Below are 21596 nucleotides of genomic sequence, written 5' to 3'. Positions count from 1 at the left end.
ACCTAGCTGGGCAGGGTGGTGCACACCTGTGGTCCCAGCTACATGGGAGGCTGTGGTGGGAGGATTGCTTGAGTCCAAGAGGTCAGTGAGCCATGATCCTGCCACTGCACTCCAACTTGGGTTACAGAGCAAGGCTGCGGGAGTGTAAATTAGTTCAACCATTGTGGAAGACAGTGTGGCGATTCCTCAAGGATCTAGAACCAGAAATACCATTTGACCCATCAATCTCATTACTGGGTATGTACCCAAAGGATTATAAATCATTCTACTGTAAACACACATGCACATGCATGTTTACTGCAGCACTATTTACAATAGCAAATACTTGGAATCAACCCAAATGCTTAACAATGATAGACTGGATAAAGAAAATGTGGCACATATCTACCATGGAATACTACACAGCCATAAGAAAGGATGAGTTCATGTCCTTTGCAGGGACATGGATGAAGCTGGAAGCCATCGTTCTCAGCAAACTAACCCAGGAACAGGAAATCAAACACCACATGTTCTCATTCATGAGTAGAAGTTGAACAATGAGAACACACGGACACAGGGAGGGGAACATCAGACACTGGGGCCTGTCAGGGGGTGGGGGGCAAGGGGAGGGAGAGCATTAGGACAAATACCTAATGCATGCAGGGCTTAAAACCTAGATGATGGGTTCATAGGTGCAGCAAACCACCATGCCACATGTATACCTATGTAACAAACCTGCAGGTTCTGCACACGTATCCCAGAACTTAAAATTGACGAAGAAAACAACAACAAACAAATAAGCGAAAAAAAAAAATCAAACTAAAGAGGCGAACATTCTATACAGACACCCAGAAAAACCTGGGATATGGCTTTCATTAATATGCCTGGATGCTATGGTTTCAACTTGGTGTACCACCAAGTTCATGTGTCAGAAACTTAACCCCCAATGCAACAGTATTGAGAGGTTGGACAATTAAGTGGTGATTAGGTCATGAGAGCTCTTCTCTCATAAATAGATGTTTGCCATTATCAAGATAGTAGGTTGGTTATAGTAGGAGTGGGTTCCTGAATTTAAAAAATGAGTTTCACCCTCTCCTCTCCTCTCCTCTCCTCTCCTCTCCTCTCCTCTCCTCTTCTCCTCTCTTCTCTTCTCCTCTCTCTTTCTTTCTCTCTCATCCTCCATCCCTCTCTCCCTCTCTCTCGTGCCCTATTGCCCTTCCACCTTCCACCTTCCACCTTCCACCGTGGGATGACGAAGTAAGAAGCCCTTGCCAGATGTGGGTCCCTCAGCTCTTGCACTTGCCAGCTTTCGGAGGTGTGAGAGACACATTTTGTTCTTTATAAATTACCCAGCCTGTGATATTCTGTCTTAGCAGCATAAAACATCCTAAGACACTGGATATGGTTTTGATTTAAAGGAAAAAGCCTATGATGTCACTTACAGTCCATTCAAATGTGACAGTGGCGACTCCTGAAGCTGCTCCTGTCCCAGCCAGCCCCACATAGTGGTTGCTGCCGATGTTACTGGCAAAGAGAGAGGCGCCCATCTGGAATGCAAGAGAACAGACCAGGGTTGGGGTTAAAAGATCCAAATCAGACTTCTTGAAAATAGATGCTGAGATGTTTCAGTCACCACTCCTCAGAGCAGGAGTCAAGCAAACGACGGCCGCGGGCTAATCCAGCCCATGGTCAGTTTCTGAATGGCCCATGAGCCAAGAATGTGTTTTTACATTTTTGCATTGTTAAATAATAGTTAACAATCTAAATAAGCAAAATATTTTGTGAAATGTGAAATTGTAAAAATGTGAAATTATGTGATTCAAATTTCATTGTCTGAAACACAGCTACGCTCATTGGTTTTCCATACGGACTTGGGCTGCTTTTTGTGCTACAATAGCAAGGTTCTGTGGCTGCAATAGACGATATGGCTAGAAAACCCTAAAATATTTACAATCTGGCCTTTTACAGAAAAGCTTGTTGGCCCCTGTCTTGGGAGAGCGTTGGTCAATCTACTAAAATGCTCTGAGTTGAGCCTGTCCTTGGCCAAGCACTGCCAGATCTCCCATCAACTCTTGTCCCCTTAATCATATGTAAAGACCCCAAGCTGTCTAGGAGGGAATTTCTCTCCACCCTCCCAGCCACGGGACCCTCTTTTCATTCATCCCCTCACCATCACAGCGCCTGCTGTTCTAAAGACCCAAAGATCAAGAGAGGTCTCTTGAGTGGGCGTGGATGAGCACCAGTCCTGGCAGAAGAGAATTGGGGTATGGCTCTTCCCACTTTTTAAGGCCTCTGTAAAATCACTTTCTCTACTCAGCTACATGGGGCCAGAGGATGGGATTCAGCTGCTTTTTGGTTTCAAGATCGCTTGAGCCTCCTTGTGTGTTTCACTAAACAGTCCTAAAAATGCAATGTCTGATTGGATGCCCCAAATAAAATTCATTTCAAACTTCCAGTTGCTCTGCTTCCATCACCCCAGCCAGGACAGTTGCCCATCTCCACTTCCCCTCATACCATTTAGAAAATGAGTCAGACCTGTGAAGGAAGCATTTGCCAAGCACCCACTGTATAATGTGATGCCGGGCTGACACTCTCCAGGTGCAGAGGGGAAGATGCAGCCTCTGCTGCAGTGGGACCCTGGCTGAGGGGGCCGCACATCAAAACCCCACAAGAACACCCACTGGGCACGAATCAGGAGGCATCAGCATTAGCACCATCACAGGGAACACAATCAATAACTGCACGGGACGTAGGGACCCATGGGGAGAGCTGGGCGGCTCCTCAGATGAGGAAGGGCTGAGGTGAGGGATTGAAGGAGGACAGCAGACAAGGGAGGGCCAGTCCTAACGAGAGGGCCAGCATCAGCTCAGGACTGGCAACAAAGCAGGAATGTGCAGAGCTCATAAGCCAGGAGAAGACTCTTGATAAGGAGCAGAAGAAAAGAACATGAGGTGGCGCTGGACTGGGGTCCTTCAGTGCCAGACTGAACCTGCTGTCATAATAGGTGACATATTGTCATGTCCTGGAATTACAGAGAGGAGCCATGAGGTCAGGGATTTAGGAAAGCAGTCCCAGCGAGGAGGCAACTAATGTACGTCAGAACTGTTCAACATTCCCAATGTTTTCTACATTCACTGTTTTTTTTTTTTTTTCTTTGAAATGGAGTTTCACTCTTGTTGTCCAGGCTGGAGTGCAGTGGCATGATCTAGGCTCACTGTAACCTCCGCCTCCCAGGTTCAAGTGATTCTCCTGCCTCAGCCTCCTGAGTAGCTGGGATTGCACACATGCACCACCACGCCCAGCTAATTTTTATATTTTTAGCAGAGGTGGTTTCACCATGTTGGTCAGGCTGGTCTCGAACTCCTGACTTCAGATGATTTGCCAGCCTTGGCCTCCCAAAGTGCTGAGATTACAGGCGTGAGCCACTGCGCCCGGCCTACATTCACTTTTAAGCACACACTCAGGAAATTTATCTCCAGAAAACTTCGGTCCGCTTACCGGTCCAGAAAACTTACCGGCCACCAGGCCACATCACGACCAGCGAGGAAGAAGCCTCCTATAGTACCTCGGTTGGTCCTCAGCATCGCCTGAGTGGAAGGGAAGAGAGATGAGGGTCAAGCCACAGCAAGTGCACCCAGATACCCCAGAGGCTCTGGCCAGGGTGCTGACGGGGGTGACTTCAGTGCTCCTACAGAGAGAAGCATTTCGCTGGAAAGTGTTCTACAGCATCAAGTTTTAAAGGACTTCAAAAACAATCGCTCCGTAAAAACCCAGAGCCGGAAGAACTTTAAAAAAAAATCATAATCCTCAACTTCTGTCTTAACTGCTGTGATTATTCTCACTTACAAAAACCATGTGAGGTATCACTGAGCCATGCTTGCAAGAAAATTTGCAGTCTCAAACTTATTAAAAAGAAAAAAAGTCAACGTAAATGAAGAGTCCAACTCACTAAATCAGAAAGTGAGCAAACAACAAAAGAAAGTGAAAGAAATGCAATAATAAAAAATACCATCTTTGTCCATTATGCCAGGTGTTGGGGATGCAAAGTAAATCTGAAGGTCCCGGTGCTGGCTCTGTGCACACGATGGGGTCGTTAGGAGAACACATTAGCTCATTGTAAGCATTATTTATGCAACACACAAGAAAATGATTCTGATACTAACACGACATTTGTGAAAAGCTTTGTCACGACCTCACCCCTCCCCCCCTTAAGATGCCCCCTCCCAAACCTTGTGCCCACCCTAAAAGCCACTGGGATTCCACCTACCCACAGCCCAACAGCCATCACCACCAGAAAATAGATGACAATGACTGAGACGTCAGCAGCATTTCGGATGCGATCAGACAATGGAGGTGGCTCTGGGGTCTCAGTCGTGGTGCTGGGGCTAACCATACTGGCCATGGCTGCAGGCAGTGCTATATCCATTCCACAGCATGAGCCATCTTTATATAAGTTCTGGGTTAATTATCAGCCTCAGGCAGGTGGGGCGAGATATCAGAGCCAGCTCCTGGGTATGGAGACCTTTAAACCTCTCCTCCAAAGATATGGCACCCTAGCCCTCCACCAGTGAGTGCTAGCCTAGGTAGAGTGTGAGAATGAGGGATGCAGGGCCAGAAATGAGGGGAGAATCTGAGGTGGAGCATGGGGCGTTCTCTCGAGTGCAAAGACAGGGTCTTTAAGGAGATCTGACCAGGTGGAGGCGGGATTTGAGAGAAATGAAGACAGACAAGGAGGGGAGAAGGACAGAGGAGAAGGAACCAGAAACCAACCAGGAGAGGCCGAATGCAATGGTCCCTCAGAGAACAGATACAATTTCTGACCAATGAGCTATATCCCTTGACAATGAAGTGAATTATGCCTTTCATGGATTCCAAAGTCCCACATTTCTCTGAAGTGAGTTTCATATGCCACAAAAAGACATTGGTGGCCTGTATAGGAAAGGAAGTGGCTCTTCAGGCACCATATGTGGAGAGTTGAGGGCAGAGCTGTGGAGAGCGCTGGGTCAGAGGGTTGTACAAGAAGTGAATCAACCTGGAAGCATGTGATGGGGATCACGAGGACTCAGGAAACAAGACCCCTGGACCACAGCTAAGAAGAAGTTAGAAGTAAAGCCTACGTGGTGGCTGACACCTGTAATCCCAGCACTTTGGTAGGTCAAGGAGAGAGCATCACTTGAGACCAGGAGTTCGAGACCAGCTTGGGCAACATAGGGAGTCTTTGTCTCTACAAAAATTAGCTGAGTGTGGTGATGCATGCCTGTGGTCCTAGCTACTTGGGAGGCCGAAGAGGGAGGATCACTTGTGATTGGGAGGTCAAAGCTATAGTGAGCCATGATCATGCCACTGCACTCCATCCTGGGCAACCAAGTAAGATCCTGTCTCAAAAAAACAAAACAAAACAAAACAAACAAAAAAACTGGAAAGCCCAGAAATTCTTCTTTTATAGTTCATTTTTTTATTGTGGCAAAATATACATAGCATAAAATTTACCATTTTAATCCCTTTTAAGTATACAACTCATCGGCATTAAGTACATTTACAGTGTTGTGCAACCATTACCACTATCCATTTCCAGAACTTTTTCATCATCTCCAAACAGAAGTATGTACCCACTAAAAACTAATTCCCCATCTCTCCCTTTCTCTATGCCCTGGTAACCTCTGTTATTCTTTCTTACTTATATAAATTTGCCTATTCTAGGTACCTCATACAAATGACATCATACAATATTTTCCTCTTTGGTTTATTTCACTTAGTAAAACATTTTCAAGATTCATCCATATTGTAGCACATATCAGAATTTCCTTTCTTTTTAAGGCTGAATAATATTCCAGTACATGCATAGGCCACATTTTGTTTATCCATTCAACTGTTGATGGGCAGTTAGGTTCTTTCTATACTTGGCTATTATAAGTAATGCTGCTGTAAACATTGGTGTGCAAGGATCTGTTTGAATCCCTACTTTCAATTATTTTGAGTATATATGTAGAAGTGGAATTGCATGTGACAATTCTGTTTAACTTTTTGTAGAACTGCCAAACTGTTGTTCATAGCAGCTGCACCATTTTACATTCTTCCCACAGTGCATAGGAGAGTTAATTTCTCCATATCCTCTTCAATACTTGTCATTTATCTTTTAATTATAGACATGCTAGTAGATATCAAGTGGGTATCACAATATAGTTTTGATTTACACTTCTAACACAATCGCTAGTAATGTTCATGATTTTTCATGTGCTTATAGCCTTTTGTGCATCTTCTTGGAGAGATATATATTCAACTTCTTGGCCCATTTAAAAACTATGTTGTATTCTTTTTTATACCGCTTCTTGTGGAGCAGGACCAACTCATAGGCAGTCTGCGCAGAATAGCCTTATGTTGTGTTTTTGTTGTTGTTGAATTGTAAAATTTCCTTTTTATTTCTCAGAGACAGGGTCTCATTTTGTCACCCAGGCTGGAGTGCAGTGAGGTAAGCATGGCTCACTGCAGCCTCAACCTCCTGGGCTCAAGTGATCCTCCCATCTCAGCCTCCCCCGTAGCTAGGACCACAGGCACATGCCACCCATGCCTGGCTAACTTTATTATTTTTTTTTAGAAGGGGGGATCTTTTACTATGTTGTCCACGTTGGTCTTGAACACCTGGGCTCAAGTAAGCCTCTTGCCTCAGCCTCTCAGAGTACTGGGATTACAGGCATGAGCCACTGCACCCAGTAAAGTTTTCTTTTTCTTCTTTTTTTTTTTTTTTGAGATGGAGTTCGGCTCTTGTGCAATGGCACAATCTTGGCTCACTGCAACCTCCATCTCCTGGGTTCAAGCAAATCTCCTGCCTCAGCCTCCTGAGTAGCTGGGATTACAGGAACATACCACCATGCCCGGCTATTTCTTGTATTTTTAGTAGAAACGGGGTTTCATCATATTGACCAGGCTGGTCTCGAACTCCTAACCTCAGGTGATTCTCTTGCCTCGGCCTCCCAAAGTGCTGGGATTACAGGTGTGAGCCACCATGCCCAGCTAAGGTTTTCTTTATGTATTCTTTATTTTATTTGTGAGACAGAGTCTTGCTCTGTTGCCCAGGCTGGAGGGTGGTGGTACAATCTCCACTCACTGCAACCCCCACCTCGTAGGTTCAAGCGATTCTTCTCCTGCCTCAGCCTCCCGAGTTGCTGGTATTATAGGCATGCGCCACCATTTCCAGCTAATTTTTGTATTTTTAGTGGAGACGGGGTTGTGTCACGTTGGCCAGGCTGGTCCTGAACTCCTGATCTCATGTCATTTGTGAATAGAGATGATTTTACTTCTTTTCCAATTACAATGCCTTTTAATTATTTCTATTTCTTACCCGCTTATTCTGGCTGGGACTTCCAATACTCTGTTGAATAGAGGAAGTATGGTTGATTCCAAAATATAAAAGAATCACCCACAACTCAATGGCAAAAACAAAAAAAATTAATAAGCCAATTAAAATGGGCTAAAGACTTAAATAGACATTTCTCAAAAAAACACATACCAATGGCCAAGAGGTATATAAAAAATTGTTCAACATCACTAATCATTGGGAAAATGTAAATCAAAACCAGTATGAAGTATCATCTCATACCTGTCAGGATAGCTATTAATTATTAAAAAAAAAAAAAAAAAAAAAGACAACAAGTGTCCAGGATGTGGAGAAACTGGAACCCTTGTACACTGTTGGTGAGGATGTAAAATGGTGCAGCTCCTACGGAAAACAGTAGGAACTTTCCTCAAAAAGTTAAAAATAGAACTACCAAGTGATCTAGCAATTCCATTTCTGGGCATGTATCCAAAAAAACTGAAATCGCCATCTCAAAAAGATGTATCTGCACACCCATGTTCTTAAGTACTATTCACAAAAGATACAGAAACAACCTAATGTCCATCAGTAGATGCATGGATAAAGACTATGTGGTATATGCATCAATGCAATATTATTTAGCCTTTGAAAGGCAGAATATTCTACAATATGCGACAATGTGCGTGAACCTTGAGGACATTAACGCTAAGTGAAATCATCTGTCACACGAAGTCAACTATTGTGTAACTCCACTTACATGAGGTACTCCAAATGGTCAAATACATAGAATTAGTGAGTGGAAAGGCAGTTGCCAGGGAGCGTGAGGGTAGGTAAATGGAGAGTTGCTAATTAACAGGCAGAAAGTTCCAGTTAAACAAGATGAATAAGTGGCAGAGATCTGCTGTACAACATTGTACTTATAATTAAAAGTACTGTTTTGTACACTGAAAATTTTGTTAAGGGGGTAAAGCTCATGTTAAGTATTCTAATTGCATAATTTTTTATTAAAGTCATGAAAGTGGACCATATGGTCTAGATCATAATCTCAGGGGAAAAGCTTTTAGTCTTTCAGCATTGAGTATGATATTAGCTATAGACTTTTCATATGTGGCTTTATTATGTTGAAGGAGTTTTCTTATATTCCATGTTGGTTGTTTTTTATCCAAAAAGGGCTGAATTTTGTCAATGATTTTTCTGCACCAGGTGTTTTTTTCTCCTTTGTTCTATTAACGTGGCTGCTTTTCATATGTTGACTGATTTTCTGATGTTGAACTATCCCTGCATTCTGAGAAAAAATTCCCCATGTTCTTGGTGTATAATTTAAGATGCTGCTATATTAGGTTAGTATTTTTTAGATGATTTTTGCATTAGTGTTGATAAAGGACACTGCTCTGTATTTTTCTGTTCTTGTACTATCTTTGTCTCTTTTTGTTATCAGGGTCATGCAAGCCTCCTGTAATGAGTTAAGAAGTGTTCCTTCCTCTTCAGTTTTTTGGAAGAGATTAAGGTGGATTGGTGTTAATTCTTCCATAATTGTTGGGTAGGATTCACCCAGGGAGTCATTTGGTGAAGGGCTTTTCTTTTGAATTTTTTTGAGAATACACACCAAGTTTTATTGGGAGAAGGGAGTACTCACAGGAGTAGGTAAAAGAAAGGAAGTCACACAGGGTGGAACGGTGGGATGATTGTGGGTACAAGGTAGACAGGGGAACACAGAGCAACGCCTGCTCCCACCCCAACCCCAGGAAGGGCAGGGGAGCAGTGAAGGCCCAGGAAGATTGAGGCCGGTGAAGGAAAGCAACAGGGTCCCTGGGCTGGGGACTCAGGAGCTAGTAAACACTGACCACTCTCAGAAGGGGATGAGGGTGGGAGAGGGCTCCCCCTATACTTCCTCACAGGGTTAAGGCCTCTCCAGGTTCCTGGGCCCCCTAACTCCGATGTTTCTTAGCTGGAGGTAAAGAGCAGAAAGAGACAGGAGGAGTGCCCCACTTCCTCTACATTGGCTGCAGCAGAGCTGGGGGTGCTTACATTCAGTCACAACAGGAATCTCCCCCACACCTGGCTAGGGGAAAGGGGGAGCTGGGGGCGGCAGCAGCAGTCACTACCCCCGGCTGTTACCCCTTATTGCTTTAGAGAAAAGATTGTCTTTTCATGGACAAATGCTAACACTGTCGAAACCAGGGAGAAACGGTGGAGGAGCGCTACCACCCAAGGCCAGCTTGAACCCCCAACACCAACCCAGTTGCCACTTTGGTGGGGAAAAAAAAAAAAAACCCACAAATCACCTTTCTAGGATAGATAGGGAAAGAAACAAGCCACTCTCCATATCCCCAGGGCAGGAGGGAGAAATCTGTTCACGGAGGGTGGCAGTGGCAGAACCGTGCCCTAACAGTGCACTCTGAGCAATGCGGTCTACGGGAGGCGTTAGATGAAAAACCTAAAAGACAAAACAAACTATCACAAATCTGAAAACGGATGGAGACAAATCCAGGTATGGGACCAGGAATAAGAAGTCATGAGGCCGGGCACGGTGGCTCACGCCTGTAATCCCAACACTTTGGGAGGCTGAGGTGGGTGGATAATCTGAAGTCAGGAGTTCGAGACCAGCCTGGCCAACATGGTGAAACCCCGTCTCTGCTACAAATACAAAAATTAGCCGGGCATGGTGGCAGGTACCTATAATCCCAGCTAGTCAGGAGGCTAAGCAGGAGAATCGTTTGAACCCAGGAGGCAGAGGTTGCAGTGAGCTGAGATCACACCATTGCACTCCAGCCTGGGCGGCAGGGCGAGACTCTATCTCAAAAAAAAAAAAAAAAAAAAAAAAGTCATGAGCACTAGAAAAGGCAGCCTCCCCTGACCCAGGAGACCCACACTTCTCTTCACCCCACCGTCAGCCAAGGCTAAACAATGCATCAATATGCACAGGGGAGAACACTCGCTCCTCTCCCGTTTGGTCAGTGGAGGGGTCATCTGCAGAGTTGGGTGGCCCACATCCCAAGAGCTGGCTGCAGTTCAGGTCCTGGGTCAGAGCCCCCTCTGCCATTGCAACCTTAAGCTGCCCACTCCTTAGCCTCTGAAAGTCCATCCTCCTGCCCCCTTCACAGGCCCCTACTCAGTCCACTTAGCTTTCTCTCTGCAGCCCCCAAAGCAATTGTCCACCCGTTGTTCCCAGGAGTGAGACAGGAGCGAGGCATGAGCAAGGTGGGTGCTTGTGGTGCAAAGAATACATTCACATGGCAAGGCAGAGAGCTGGAACTTTCAGGTCCACACCCAGAGCGTTCCACTAAATGGCATTGGTTGGGGAAGCCCCTTAGCAGAGGCAGGGTCAGAGTCCTGCCGCCCCGAACTTCCAGCCAGATGAAGTTGGCACAGCCTGGCCAGCACAGGATGGTCGCCCAGGGTGCTGGGCCACTAGTCCAATTTGTACAACTCTCCCCCAAAGGAGCAAAGCCAGGGGGCAACTTTGTGTTTGTTTTTTAACGTACACTTAAATTAATATTGACTCTAGTCACCCTGTTGTGCTATCAAATAGTACGTTTTATTCATTCTATTTTTTTGCACCCATTCACCATCCTCACCTCCCTCCCAGCTCCACAATACCCTCTCCAACCTCTCATAACCATCCTTCTATTTTCTATGTCCATGAGTTCAACTGTTTTGATTTTTAGATCCCACAAACAAGTGAGAACGTGAGATGTTTGTCTTTCTGTGACTAGCTTATTTCACTTGACATAATAATCTTCGGTTCCATCCATGTTGTTGCAAATGACATGACTTCCTTTTTTATGCCTGAATAGTATTCCATTGTGCATATACATCACATTTTCTTTATCCATTCATTTGTTGATGGACACTTACGTTGCTTCTACATCTTGGCTATTGTGAACAGTGCTGCAATAAATACGGGAGTGCAAATATCTCTTCAATACACTGATTTTCTTTCTTTTGGGCATATGCCCAACAGTGGGATTGCTGGATCACATGGTGGCCCTAATTGTAGTTTTTTGAGGAGTCTTCACACTGTTCTCCATAGTGGTTGTACTAATTTATATTCCCACCAATAGTGTGTGAGGGCTCCAAGGGACTACTTTGGCCCCACCCCAAGACACCTCTGCCAGTCACAGCCACAGCCACAGGTTGCTGCTCACAGCAGGTCTGATGAGAGGGACTCGGGGGGGCCTCACTGTGAAAACTGATGGCTGGCAGCTTCTAGTTACCCTGATGGCCCACCTTCTGCAGGCAGGTGGGTAAATGCAGCCTCGGGGGCCAGGCAGGACAGGTCCAGGGGGCCTGTGTCCCCGCTGAAGGGCTCTTCTTTATCAACAAGTTTTTGATTATCGACTCAGTCTTCTTACCAGTTCCAGGTCTGTTGTTTCCTTCCTCATGACTCACAGCTGGTGGACTGCATGTTTCTTTTTTTGTTTATACTTTAAGTTCTGGGATACATGTATAGAACGTCCAAGTGCAAAAAACAAAAGAAAGTTCAAATTCCTACAGTCAGAAATAAAAGTGCATACATTACTGCCTTTTTTTTTTTTTTTTTTGAGACGGAGTCTTTCTCTGTCACCCAGGCTGGAATGCAGTGGTGTGATCTCGGCTCACTGCAGCCTCTGCCTCCCGGATTCACGCCATTCTCCTGCCTCAGCCTCCCGAGTAGCTGGGACTACAGGTGCCCGCCACCTCTCCCGGCTAGTTTTTTGTATTTTTAGTACAGACGGGGTTTCACCGTGTTAGCCTGGTCTCAATCTCCTGACCTCGTGATCCACCCGTCTCGGCCTCCCAAAGTGCTGGGATTACAGGTGTGAGCCACTGTGCCTGGCCCTACATTTTTTTTTTTTTTTTTTTTTTTTTTTTTGACAAAGTATCACTGTCGACCAGGCTGGAGCACATGCACAGCCTGCTGAGTAGCTGGGACTACAAGCATACACCACCATGCCTGGCTAGTTTTTGTGTTTATTGTTTTTTGTTAGAGACAGGGTTTCACCATGTTGTTCAGGCTGGTCTCAAACACTGGGTTCAAGTGATTCAGCCTCCCAAAGTGCTGCGATTACAGGCATGAGCCACTGAGCCCTGCCTCAATACTGATTTTATAAAAATTTAAAATATTTTAAGAGAATACTGTAAACATTTGTATGCCAACAAGTTGGTTAGCCCAGATAAAATGAACCGGTTCCTTAGAAACATGCAGTCTACGCATTTATGCGGCCAAGAAACATATGAAAAAAAGCTCATCATCACTCGCCATCAGAGAAATGCAAACCAAAACCGCAATGAGATACCATCTCACACCAGTTAGAATGGCAATCATTAAAAAGTCAGGAAACAACAGATGCTAGAGAGGATGCGGAGAAATAGGAACACTTTTACACTGTTGGTGGGAGTGTATATAAGTTCAATCGTTGTGGAAAACAGTGTGGCAATTCCTCAAGGATCTAGAACCAGAAATACAGTTTGACCCAGCAATTCCATTATCGGGTATATACCCAAAGGATTATAAATCATTCTACTATAAAGACACATGCACACGTATTTTTATTGTGGTACTGTTCACAATAGCAGAGACTTGGAACCAAACCAAATGACCATCAGTGATAGACTGGATAAAGAAAATGTGGCACATATACACCATGGAATACTATGCAGCCATAAAAAGGATGAGTTCATGTCCTTTGCAGGGACATGGATGAAGCTGGGAACTACCATTCTCAGCAAACTATCGCAAGAACAGAAAACCAAACACTACATGTTCACACTCATAAGGGGAGTTGAACAATGAGAATACATGAACGCCGAACATCATATATGGGGGCCTGTCAGGGGATTGGGGGTTGGGAGAGGGATAGCATTAGGAGAAATATCTAATGTAGATGATGGGTTGATGATGGGCACAGCAAACCACCATGGCAAGCGTATACGTATGTAACAAACGTGCATGTTCTGCACTTGTATCAGAACTTAAAGTATAATTTTAAAAAAATTTAAAAAAAGAAATTGCCCTGAAAGCACTTAAAACTGGATGATGACCTTTCTTTTTTTGTATTAGAGAATACAATAGAACTAAGAAATCTCAACCAGGTGTGGTGGCTCACGCCTGTAATCTCAGCACTTTGGGAGGCCAAGGCAGGAGGATCACTTGAGCCAGAGGTTCTAGACCAGCCTGGGCAACATGATGAGACTCCTATCTCTACAAAAAATAGAAAAAATTCATTGCGCATAGTGGCATGTGCCTGTGGTCCCAGCTTCTTGGGAGGCTGAGGTGAGAGAATCATCTGAGCCCAGCAAGTTAAGGTTACAGTGAGCCATGATTATGCCACTGCACTCCAGCAGCAGTGGGTGACAGAGACCCAGTCTCAAACAAAACAAAGCAAAACAAACAAGAAACCAGAGAAAAAGAGATAAAGAAGACATCTATTAATCAGACCGAAGTCCCAAAAAAGAAATAACATTTAATCAGACTGAAGTCCTAAAAAAGAAATAACATTTAAAAAGCAGACATCTAGAGTTGTAATAAATCATATCCCACGTGTTTTATCCAAGCCTAGAATTCATATTAACACAAAAATATTACTGATGGCTGTTCTACACTTTTTTATAGCCCTTGTTAACACTAAGAATGTATGTATTTTGAACCTGTTGTTGGCTGACAAAATGTGTGAACCCCACATGTTTATAGTCTGTTGAAAGAATAGACCTCAAATATAGTCACTGTCTCATATTTTCTTTCTTTTTTTCATCGCAAGTTTGGAAATGTTTGAAAAGCACATGTATAATGAGAATTGTAGTCTCTTTCTTCTCAGAAAGGAAATCACAAATAATTTACATAGAATCTTAATATTTCCACTTACTGACGTACTACAACTCAGATACACTTCCTTTGCGTTAGTCTTTGGATGACGTAAAATCAAATTTGCTTCCTTGCCAGGTTTGGTGGCTCACACCTGTTATCCCAGCACTTTGGGAGGCCAAGGTGGAAAGATTGCTTAAGACCAGTTCTGGCAATATAGTGAGACCCTCATCTCTACAAAATAGTTTAAAAATTAACCAGCCTTGGTAGCACACACTGGTAGTACCAGCTACTGGGGAGGCTGATGCAGGAGGATGGCTTCAGCCCAGGAGTTTGAGGTTACAGTGAGCCGTAATTGTACCACTGCACTCCAGCCTGGGCAACAGAGCAAGATCCCCTCTCAAGAAAAAAAATTTGCTTCCTTAAATTATGTTTTTGTTTTAGATGACCTCCAGAGAATCATGAAACTGCAAGGAGGATGAAAAGCAAGAGGAAATATGAAGGAAACCAGATTGATTAAATTATATATGGATCCAATAGTAATTATTTGTTGTCTATTTTTTGGTAAATATTTTTCATATTTCATATCCAAAATGTAGGCCACACACTTTGGGAGGCTGAGGTGGGTGGATCACTTGAGGCCAGGTGTTCGAGACCAGCCCAGCCAACATGGTGAAACCCCCTCTCCACTAAAAATACAAAAATTAGCCAGGTGTGATGGCACACGCCTGTAATTCCAGCTCTGCGGGAGGGAGAGGCACGAGAAACGCTTGAACCTGGGAGGTGGAGGGTTCAGTGAGCTGAAATCATGCCACTGCACTCTAGCCTGGGTGACCGAGTGAGACTCTGTCTCAAAAAAAAAAAAAAGAAAAAACAAAACAAAAACAGAACAAAATGTAGGCCACAGACACAGCTCTCAACTGTCTCTTTTAAGACCACATCAATACAAATAAGAATAGTAAGAGATTCTGTTACAAGTGTTTATAAATTGTCAGGGGAGAACAAAAGAGAAAGGATCCGCCTTGGGGCAAAAGGAAAGGCTCCTACAGGAAGAAACCCTTCATCAGCGCATTGGGTGCAGGGGAGCTTAGCCATTTAGCCATGTCATTCAGGGATAAAGGTTTCCAGGGAGCAGGAAGGGGGAAACTTTGCCTTTGAATTTAAACTAGTATAATTTGTAATGATCTTGTGGGGAGCAGGTAGTCAGGATATCCTCAGCTATTAAAAAACAGAAATGATGACTAACCGAGTGGTCATGAGATGCCAGGGGTCCGTGGCTTTTGGTGGGCATTTCAGAAAGTAGAATGGGAACAGAAAGCTTGAATCCGGACCGGGTCTCTTCGTAAACTTCCACCCAGCGTCACCTGGAGACAGAGAAGAGGGAGGCAGCTGAGAGAAAACCCCAGGTAGTTTCACTATCACTTCACTCATCAAATGTGGTTAAATATGTCTGCAAGAGTCATGCAAAAACTAAAACCTATTCACACTTCACAGATTAAGCACAAGCTATTTACAAATATAGGGAGTAATATTAATGAAATTAAATGTACAGGAATGATTTTGTCTGAAAGCAAAGAAAAAATTATAAATATTGGCCACAGGTAATGTCCTTGAGATTTTTAGATACAGCTAACCCTTAAACAACGTGAGTTTTAGAGGCACTGAGCCCCCGGCAGTCCAATATCTGTGCATAACTTTTGACTTCCCAATAATAAGGATGAATTGGAAGCTTTACCATAATATCAAGTCAGTTAACACATATTTCGTATATGTGTTATATACTGTGTCCTTACAATAAAGTAAGCTAGACAAAAGAAAATGTTCTTAAGAAAATCATAATGAAGAAAAAATATATTTACAATGTATTATGTGGAAGTGAATTCAACCTCTTCTAAACGTGTATCTTTACAAGAGTAAGTCCTTTTTGATAAACGACTGGTCTAATGAATGTGGTTTTCTCTGAGTAAGTTTGACTAATTTTCTTAATCAAACTATGAGTTTTTATTTTCATGATCAAAAACAATTTGAAATTAGCTCCATTCATAACAATTTTGATGCCAAATATTTTGTTTGAATAGTTTCAATCCCGATCCCAAATCTTATCAACACCCACCATATACAAGACCTAATTTAGAATTATGTGGCAATATTTGTCCATATCACCTTTGAAAACCTTTCAGTGAGGATGATCTCCTTTGTGGCAATCTGCTTATGACTTCAGTAAAAATCTAATATATGGCATAATTAAATCAAAATCTGATTGGATTAAGAATGATAAGCAGGATGTGAATAAGGTGGGAGGAGGGATACTTTACACAAAAACCCCTTGTAAGTGGAGCTCCCTCCAACTGAGTTGTCAGTGGAAGCAGTTGGAGGCCAGGGGACAACCTAGCAGAGCAGAGGTGAGAATAAATTAAGAACAAAATTAAAATTTTAACACAGAAAATGTTATTTCAGCATGAAATCCATTTTAAAATTGTTTTTAAGAGACAGGGTCTCCCTCCATCACCCAGGCTGGAGTGCAGTGGGACGATCACAGCTCACTGTAGCTTCAACCTCTTGGGCTCAGGTGATCCTCCCGATGTAGCCTCCCAGGGAGCTCCCAGGGTGCTATAGGCACATGCCACTGCACCCAGCCAACCTTTAAAAGTTCTTGGCTGGGCGTGGTAGCTCATGCCTGTAATCCCAGCACTTTGGGAGGCCGAGGCGGGTGGATCACAAGGTCAGGAGATCGAGACCATCCTGGCTAACATGGTGAAACCTGGTCTCTACTAAAAATACAAAAAAATTAGCCGGGTGTGGTGGCGGGCGCCTGTAGTCCCAGCTACTCGGGAGGCTGAGGCAGGAGAACGGCATGAACCCGGGAGGCAGAGGTTGCAGTGAGCTGAGATCTGGCCACTGCACTCCAGCCTGGGCAACAGAGCGAGACTCCGTCTCAAAAAAAAAAAAAAAAAAAAAAAAAAAAAAAGCAAAAATAAAAGATCTTAACAACATCCTTTACATTCTCTATTTCTCATTACATTTTCCAAATCCATTGTGCATTTTACGCTGAAAGCACATCTCAATTCTAGATGCCCCATTTCAGGTGCTCAAGAGCCACATGTGGCAGGACAGTCCAGTATAGACACTTTTACCACATCAGTTTCCCAAAGAAAGAATCCAGTCCTGGCCGGGCGCGATGGCTCATGCCTGTAATCCCAGCACTTTAGGAGGCTGAGGGTGGCGGATCACGAGGTCAGGAGATCGAGACCATCCTCGCCAACACGGTGAAACCCCGTCTCTACTAAAAATACAAAAAATTAGTCGTGGCGGGCGCCTGTAAGTCCCAGCTACTCAGGAGGCTGAGGCAGGAGAATGGCGTGAACCCTGGAGGCGGAGCCAGTGAGCCGCACTGCAATGGTGGACAATGACTACAGCAGACAGTGCTGCTTTGTGGCCATCTTGCTGACATCACGTAGAAGGTGCACCCCATCATCTGGTCCCTCACCAGCTACCCACTGACTGCATGCAGGCTCTGGCCGTGCCCAAGTCCATAGGTGGGGTGGTGGTCTTTGTCGTCAGCTTGCTATTCTGAACCAGAGAGTTCCCCCATAGGGCGTGGCTCTCAACAGCCTCACCACAGGCGCCATGGCTTTCCCACTGCACACCCAGATGGCTGTGCAGATCATCCTGGACTGTGCCCAGGCCACCTTCATCTTCTATGACAAGACGGTCATCTCCTTCAAGCACGGTGAGATCTAAGTGCTGACCCTCATCACCGATGGCATGTGCAGCATCCAAGCGTTCCACTTTTGACAAGGCGGTGACCAGCGTCCTCACCACCAGCATGGTCACCATGGAGCCTGTGTACCTGTTCCTGGGTTCTCACCTGGGCAACTCCCTCCTCCTCAAGAACACGGAGAAGCTGCAGGAGCCCCCGGCCAGTGCCATCTGTGAGGCTGCTGACAAGGAAGAGCCTCCCTCAGAGAAGAAGTGAGTGGACACACCGTCAGCTGGTGAGCCAGGGACAAGTCCCTGTCACAGGACGACGTGGATGAGATTGAAGTGTACGGCAGCAAGGCCCAGTCGGGCACACAGCTGGCCACCTACCTTTGAGGTGTGTGACAGCATCCTTAACATCAGACCCTGCACCAATGCCGCCACGGGCAAGGAAAATAAGCAGCCTATCTGAGGCCATTGTTTGCAGACCCTTGATTTCAGGCATTTTGTGATGTGCTGGGTCAGTTTCACTTAAGTATGGTAAAAGGGGCTTGACAAAAACTGGCATGCAAAGGGGCTCTTGGAATAACACACACACAAAGACATACACAGTTTACTAACCAACTGGGCATTATTAAAATCCTCTACTTACCACAGCGTCGTATCACCTGTTCTGTCCCATACCTTCTCAATGAGACACTCAACTGGACAATTCCTTTAGAAAATATGGCACTACCTATGTTAAGGGACTTTTATACCTCATCAATGGTCTGTTTGATTCATTAGTTCTGGAAATGTGAGGTGAATCAGCAGTGATAGAGATTTGCACTGAAGTGGTTCACCTCCTGAAGGGTTCCAACTTTTCATGACAACACTCTTGCTTTTATCCTAAAATTTTTACTTGACACACGTTTTTGAGGGTTTGTCAATCAACTTCCTTATAGCTCATATCCATGATCAGATCAATAGAATGGCTGTGACTACACAGAGAAGTATAAACCAGAGCACAAATTTAATTTTGGAGTTTGAAGTTATCTAAATCTCTCCATTTAAAAAAGCATCCATTATATGTTTTCGGTCAACCCACAGGTGAATGCAGAGGGACTATTCTTTTAAATTACTCAAGGAATAGCCAATATTTCACATATACAACGCAATAGAGATTGCTAAATTAAGTCACAGGAATTGAGGAAGAATTGAGTACACAGATTTAGTTGCATACAAAAATAAAACAGGCACTATATATATAGGTGATGAGTAGGATTTATATAATTTCATAATTCTATTCTTACAGAAAGACACTAAGTTTTAAAAATTTAGTTTATATTACTTTTAAAAATTTAGTCTGGCACAAATTTTACACTGTTTGATGTAGAAAAGTTTGATAACTCAGGAATAGTAGAAATGAGGGGGATGGTATTTCTAATCAAGAATGGAACCTCTTTTTTTTCCAACATGCTATCTTTGTCCCTTTTCACCCTGAAAATTTCATTATCAACTGTATATGAGGAGCAGGTCATTTTTTTTCTGTTGTAATTGATTTTCATAAACAGAAAATAACAATGTGTGGGCTTGGGGTTCAGGCTTTAAAACCAAACATGTACTCTTATGTGACATAATTGTAAATGTAAAACTACTACACCTGTTTAGATAGCAGCAGTTGGACCCCCTAGTGTGGTGTGGTGTGGTGTGGCCTCTAGTGTGGCCTCTGTTCACTTTAATATTCTGTAGGACCTGTTGCCATGGTAATGTGGGGGGTATACCTCTTGCCTTCCATTTCAACCGTTACTCTTGAGAGTGGAGAGGTTGAAATTCATAGCGATTGCAGAGCTCTCAACTTTATTGATGGGAATTGCGGTGCTCTCAGCTTTATAACACGATTTCTTCCAGATGGGCCATCTAAATTGCTGATCGGGAGCTATGGCCATTTTGATCTTCTGACTGCTGTTTCTTCAGATGGGCCAGTTACCATGTACTCAATATATTTCAAATTTTTTACTTCCTCCTTCAACATTTTGTGTATAGATTTATAAATGTGTTTTATAGTTTTGTTGGATTAATCAATTTGTATTTTTAAATCTTCCATCAAGTTAGTTGCCTTCAATTTAGAAAAATGTACTATTTCCTAATGCCAACTTTGTACACACTCTTCTGGAGAACAGGGAACGGAAGAAACACACCCACATTGCCTTCATCAGATCAGGAGAATCTTGATACGAAATGCAAGGTAGACTTTCCAGGAAAAGAGAATTAGAGGCCAAACTCTTCTGAATGTAGATGTCAACCTCTGAAGCCACATGTTACAGCAGTCTGAGTCTAGAGAGTTTTAGAAAGGCAAGAAACTGGAATTTCATGGCAGAATTACCACGGGGTTGATGACAACAGGATCACTGGCTCTTTGAGTGATGCCTGGGAAAGTGGTGAGAAGGGACAATGCCATTGGGTTAGTGAAATGGACATTTGGTGACAGAGGAAAGGAGGGCCTGACTGGGCCTCAGGAAGGTCCTGGGATGGGTTCTCCAGGCTGTAATGATGTCCATCTAATAAGAAAACGGGCTCTGCCCTCTACCTGGGCAGGGCCTAGGGATGCATGAGGACCTTGAATAGTAGAGCCTGAGTCTTAGTGAGAAAGGACATGAGCAGGAAGGTGCACAATCTGTGCTGGAGCAACTGCCTCCCATTCTCAGCCAGGCCTTAGTCCAGGCTGCTCACACAGTTGCTGAGATCAGAAGTCAGTGAAACAGTGGGGGTCACAGACTCAACCCATTAAACCACATAGCACCAGTTCAGCAGGCCACATCCCAGTTAATTTCTATTAACTGCTCATCCAGGCTTGGTCAGTGGAAGGGAAGTTAATTCTTGGCACGGCCATCCTGTGGCAGTTGGTTTGTAATATCCTCAGTTCTGAGCCAGCTTGGGACCTAAGCCAAACAGTGGTCACTTGGAGTGATCAGCTAGCTGATCATGGGGAGGCTCCCCACGAGGCAGCTGATGGTGCAAAGATGCTGGGGAAGGAGGTCACACAATTGAACTTGCCATTTTGAGAGGCTTTGTTTGAAGAAAACTGTCAGATTTTAGGGTAGGGTTAGAGACCTGCAGGCAAAAGGCTGTGTTATAATTTGAGATTTTGCCTCTGCCCCCTCCTCCAGGGCATCAACCTTCCTGAAGAAATATTGGGGCAGGAAGATTTGACAAAGCTTTCAGAAGCATTCCCAGGGAACCAGCTACATTCTTTTTTGTTTTGTTTTGAGATGGAGTCTCGCTCTGTCACGCAGGCTGGAGTGCAGTGGCACAATCTCGGATCACTGGAACCACTGCCTCCTGGGTTAAGGTGATTGTCCTGCTCAGCCTCCCAAGTAGCTGGGACTACAGGCGTGCACCACCACACCCGGCTAATCTTTGTATTTTTAGTAGAGATGGGGTTTCACCATGTTGACCAGGCTGGTCTTGAACTCCTGACCTCAGGTAATCCACCCGCACTGGCCTCCTAAAGTGCTGGGATTACAGGTATGACCCACTGCGCCCGGCCTAACCAGCTACATTCTTATCCCATATCCATCACTCCTAACTGTTGTGACTCTTGGCAAGTCACTCAAAATGTCTACATTTTAATTCACTGATCTGAAAAATATGGGTTGTAGTCCCTGCTTTGCCTATCCTTTGGGGCTAGTGGGCAAAATTACCACAAATTCCTTTGTGGGGATCACAGGAAATCACAGATATTGTCCATGAGCTGGAAAGCATTATGCCCACAAAATGAGCGAAGTAACCTTCCACCCTCCACTGCCCTGGAGCTATGCAAGCTCCCTCTTGTATTCAACC

At 44.3% G+C, this 21596-nt stretch overlaps 1 protein-coding gene across 2 annotated transcripts in view; it reads right to left on the bottom strand.

Moving 5' to 3' along the window:
• Window positions 1-21596, bottom strand: part of SLC5A4 (solute carrier family 5 member 4) — a 59126-nt gene that overhangs the window by 31655 nt on the left and 5875 nt on the right. For both annotated transcript variants that reach the window (XM_050806871.1, XM_050806872.1), the window contains 3 exons: window positions 15322-15439; window positions 3495-3566; window positions 1422-1526 (listed from right to left, as the gene is read on the bottom strand). In XM_050806871.1, the coding sequence (XP_050662828.1) occupies window positions 1422-1526; window positions 3495-3566; window positions 15322-15366 (222 nt within the window). In that variant the 5' untranslated portion in view covers window positions 15367-15439. The remainder of the gene's footprint in view (window positions 1-1421; window positions 1527-3494; window positions 3567-15321; window positions 15440-21596) is intronic.

Source organism: Macaca thibetana, chromosome 10, assembly GCF_024542745.1.
Source record: "Macaca thibetana thibetana isolate TM-01 chromosome 10, ASM2454274v1, whole genome shotgun sequence".
NCBI classification, from domain to species: domain Eukaryota; kingdom Metazoa; phylum Chordata; class Mammalia; order Primates; family Cercopithecidae; genus Macaca; species Macaca thibetana.
Note: the sequence above shows the minus strand (reverse complement) of the source record. Positions and strands in the feature narration are given on the sequence as shown.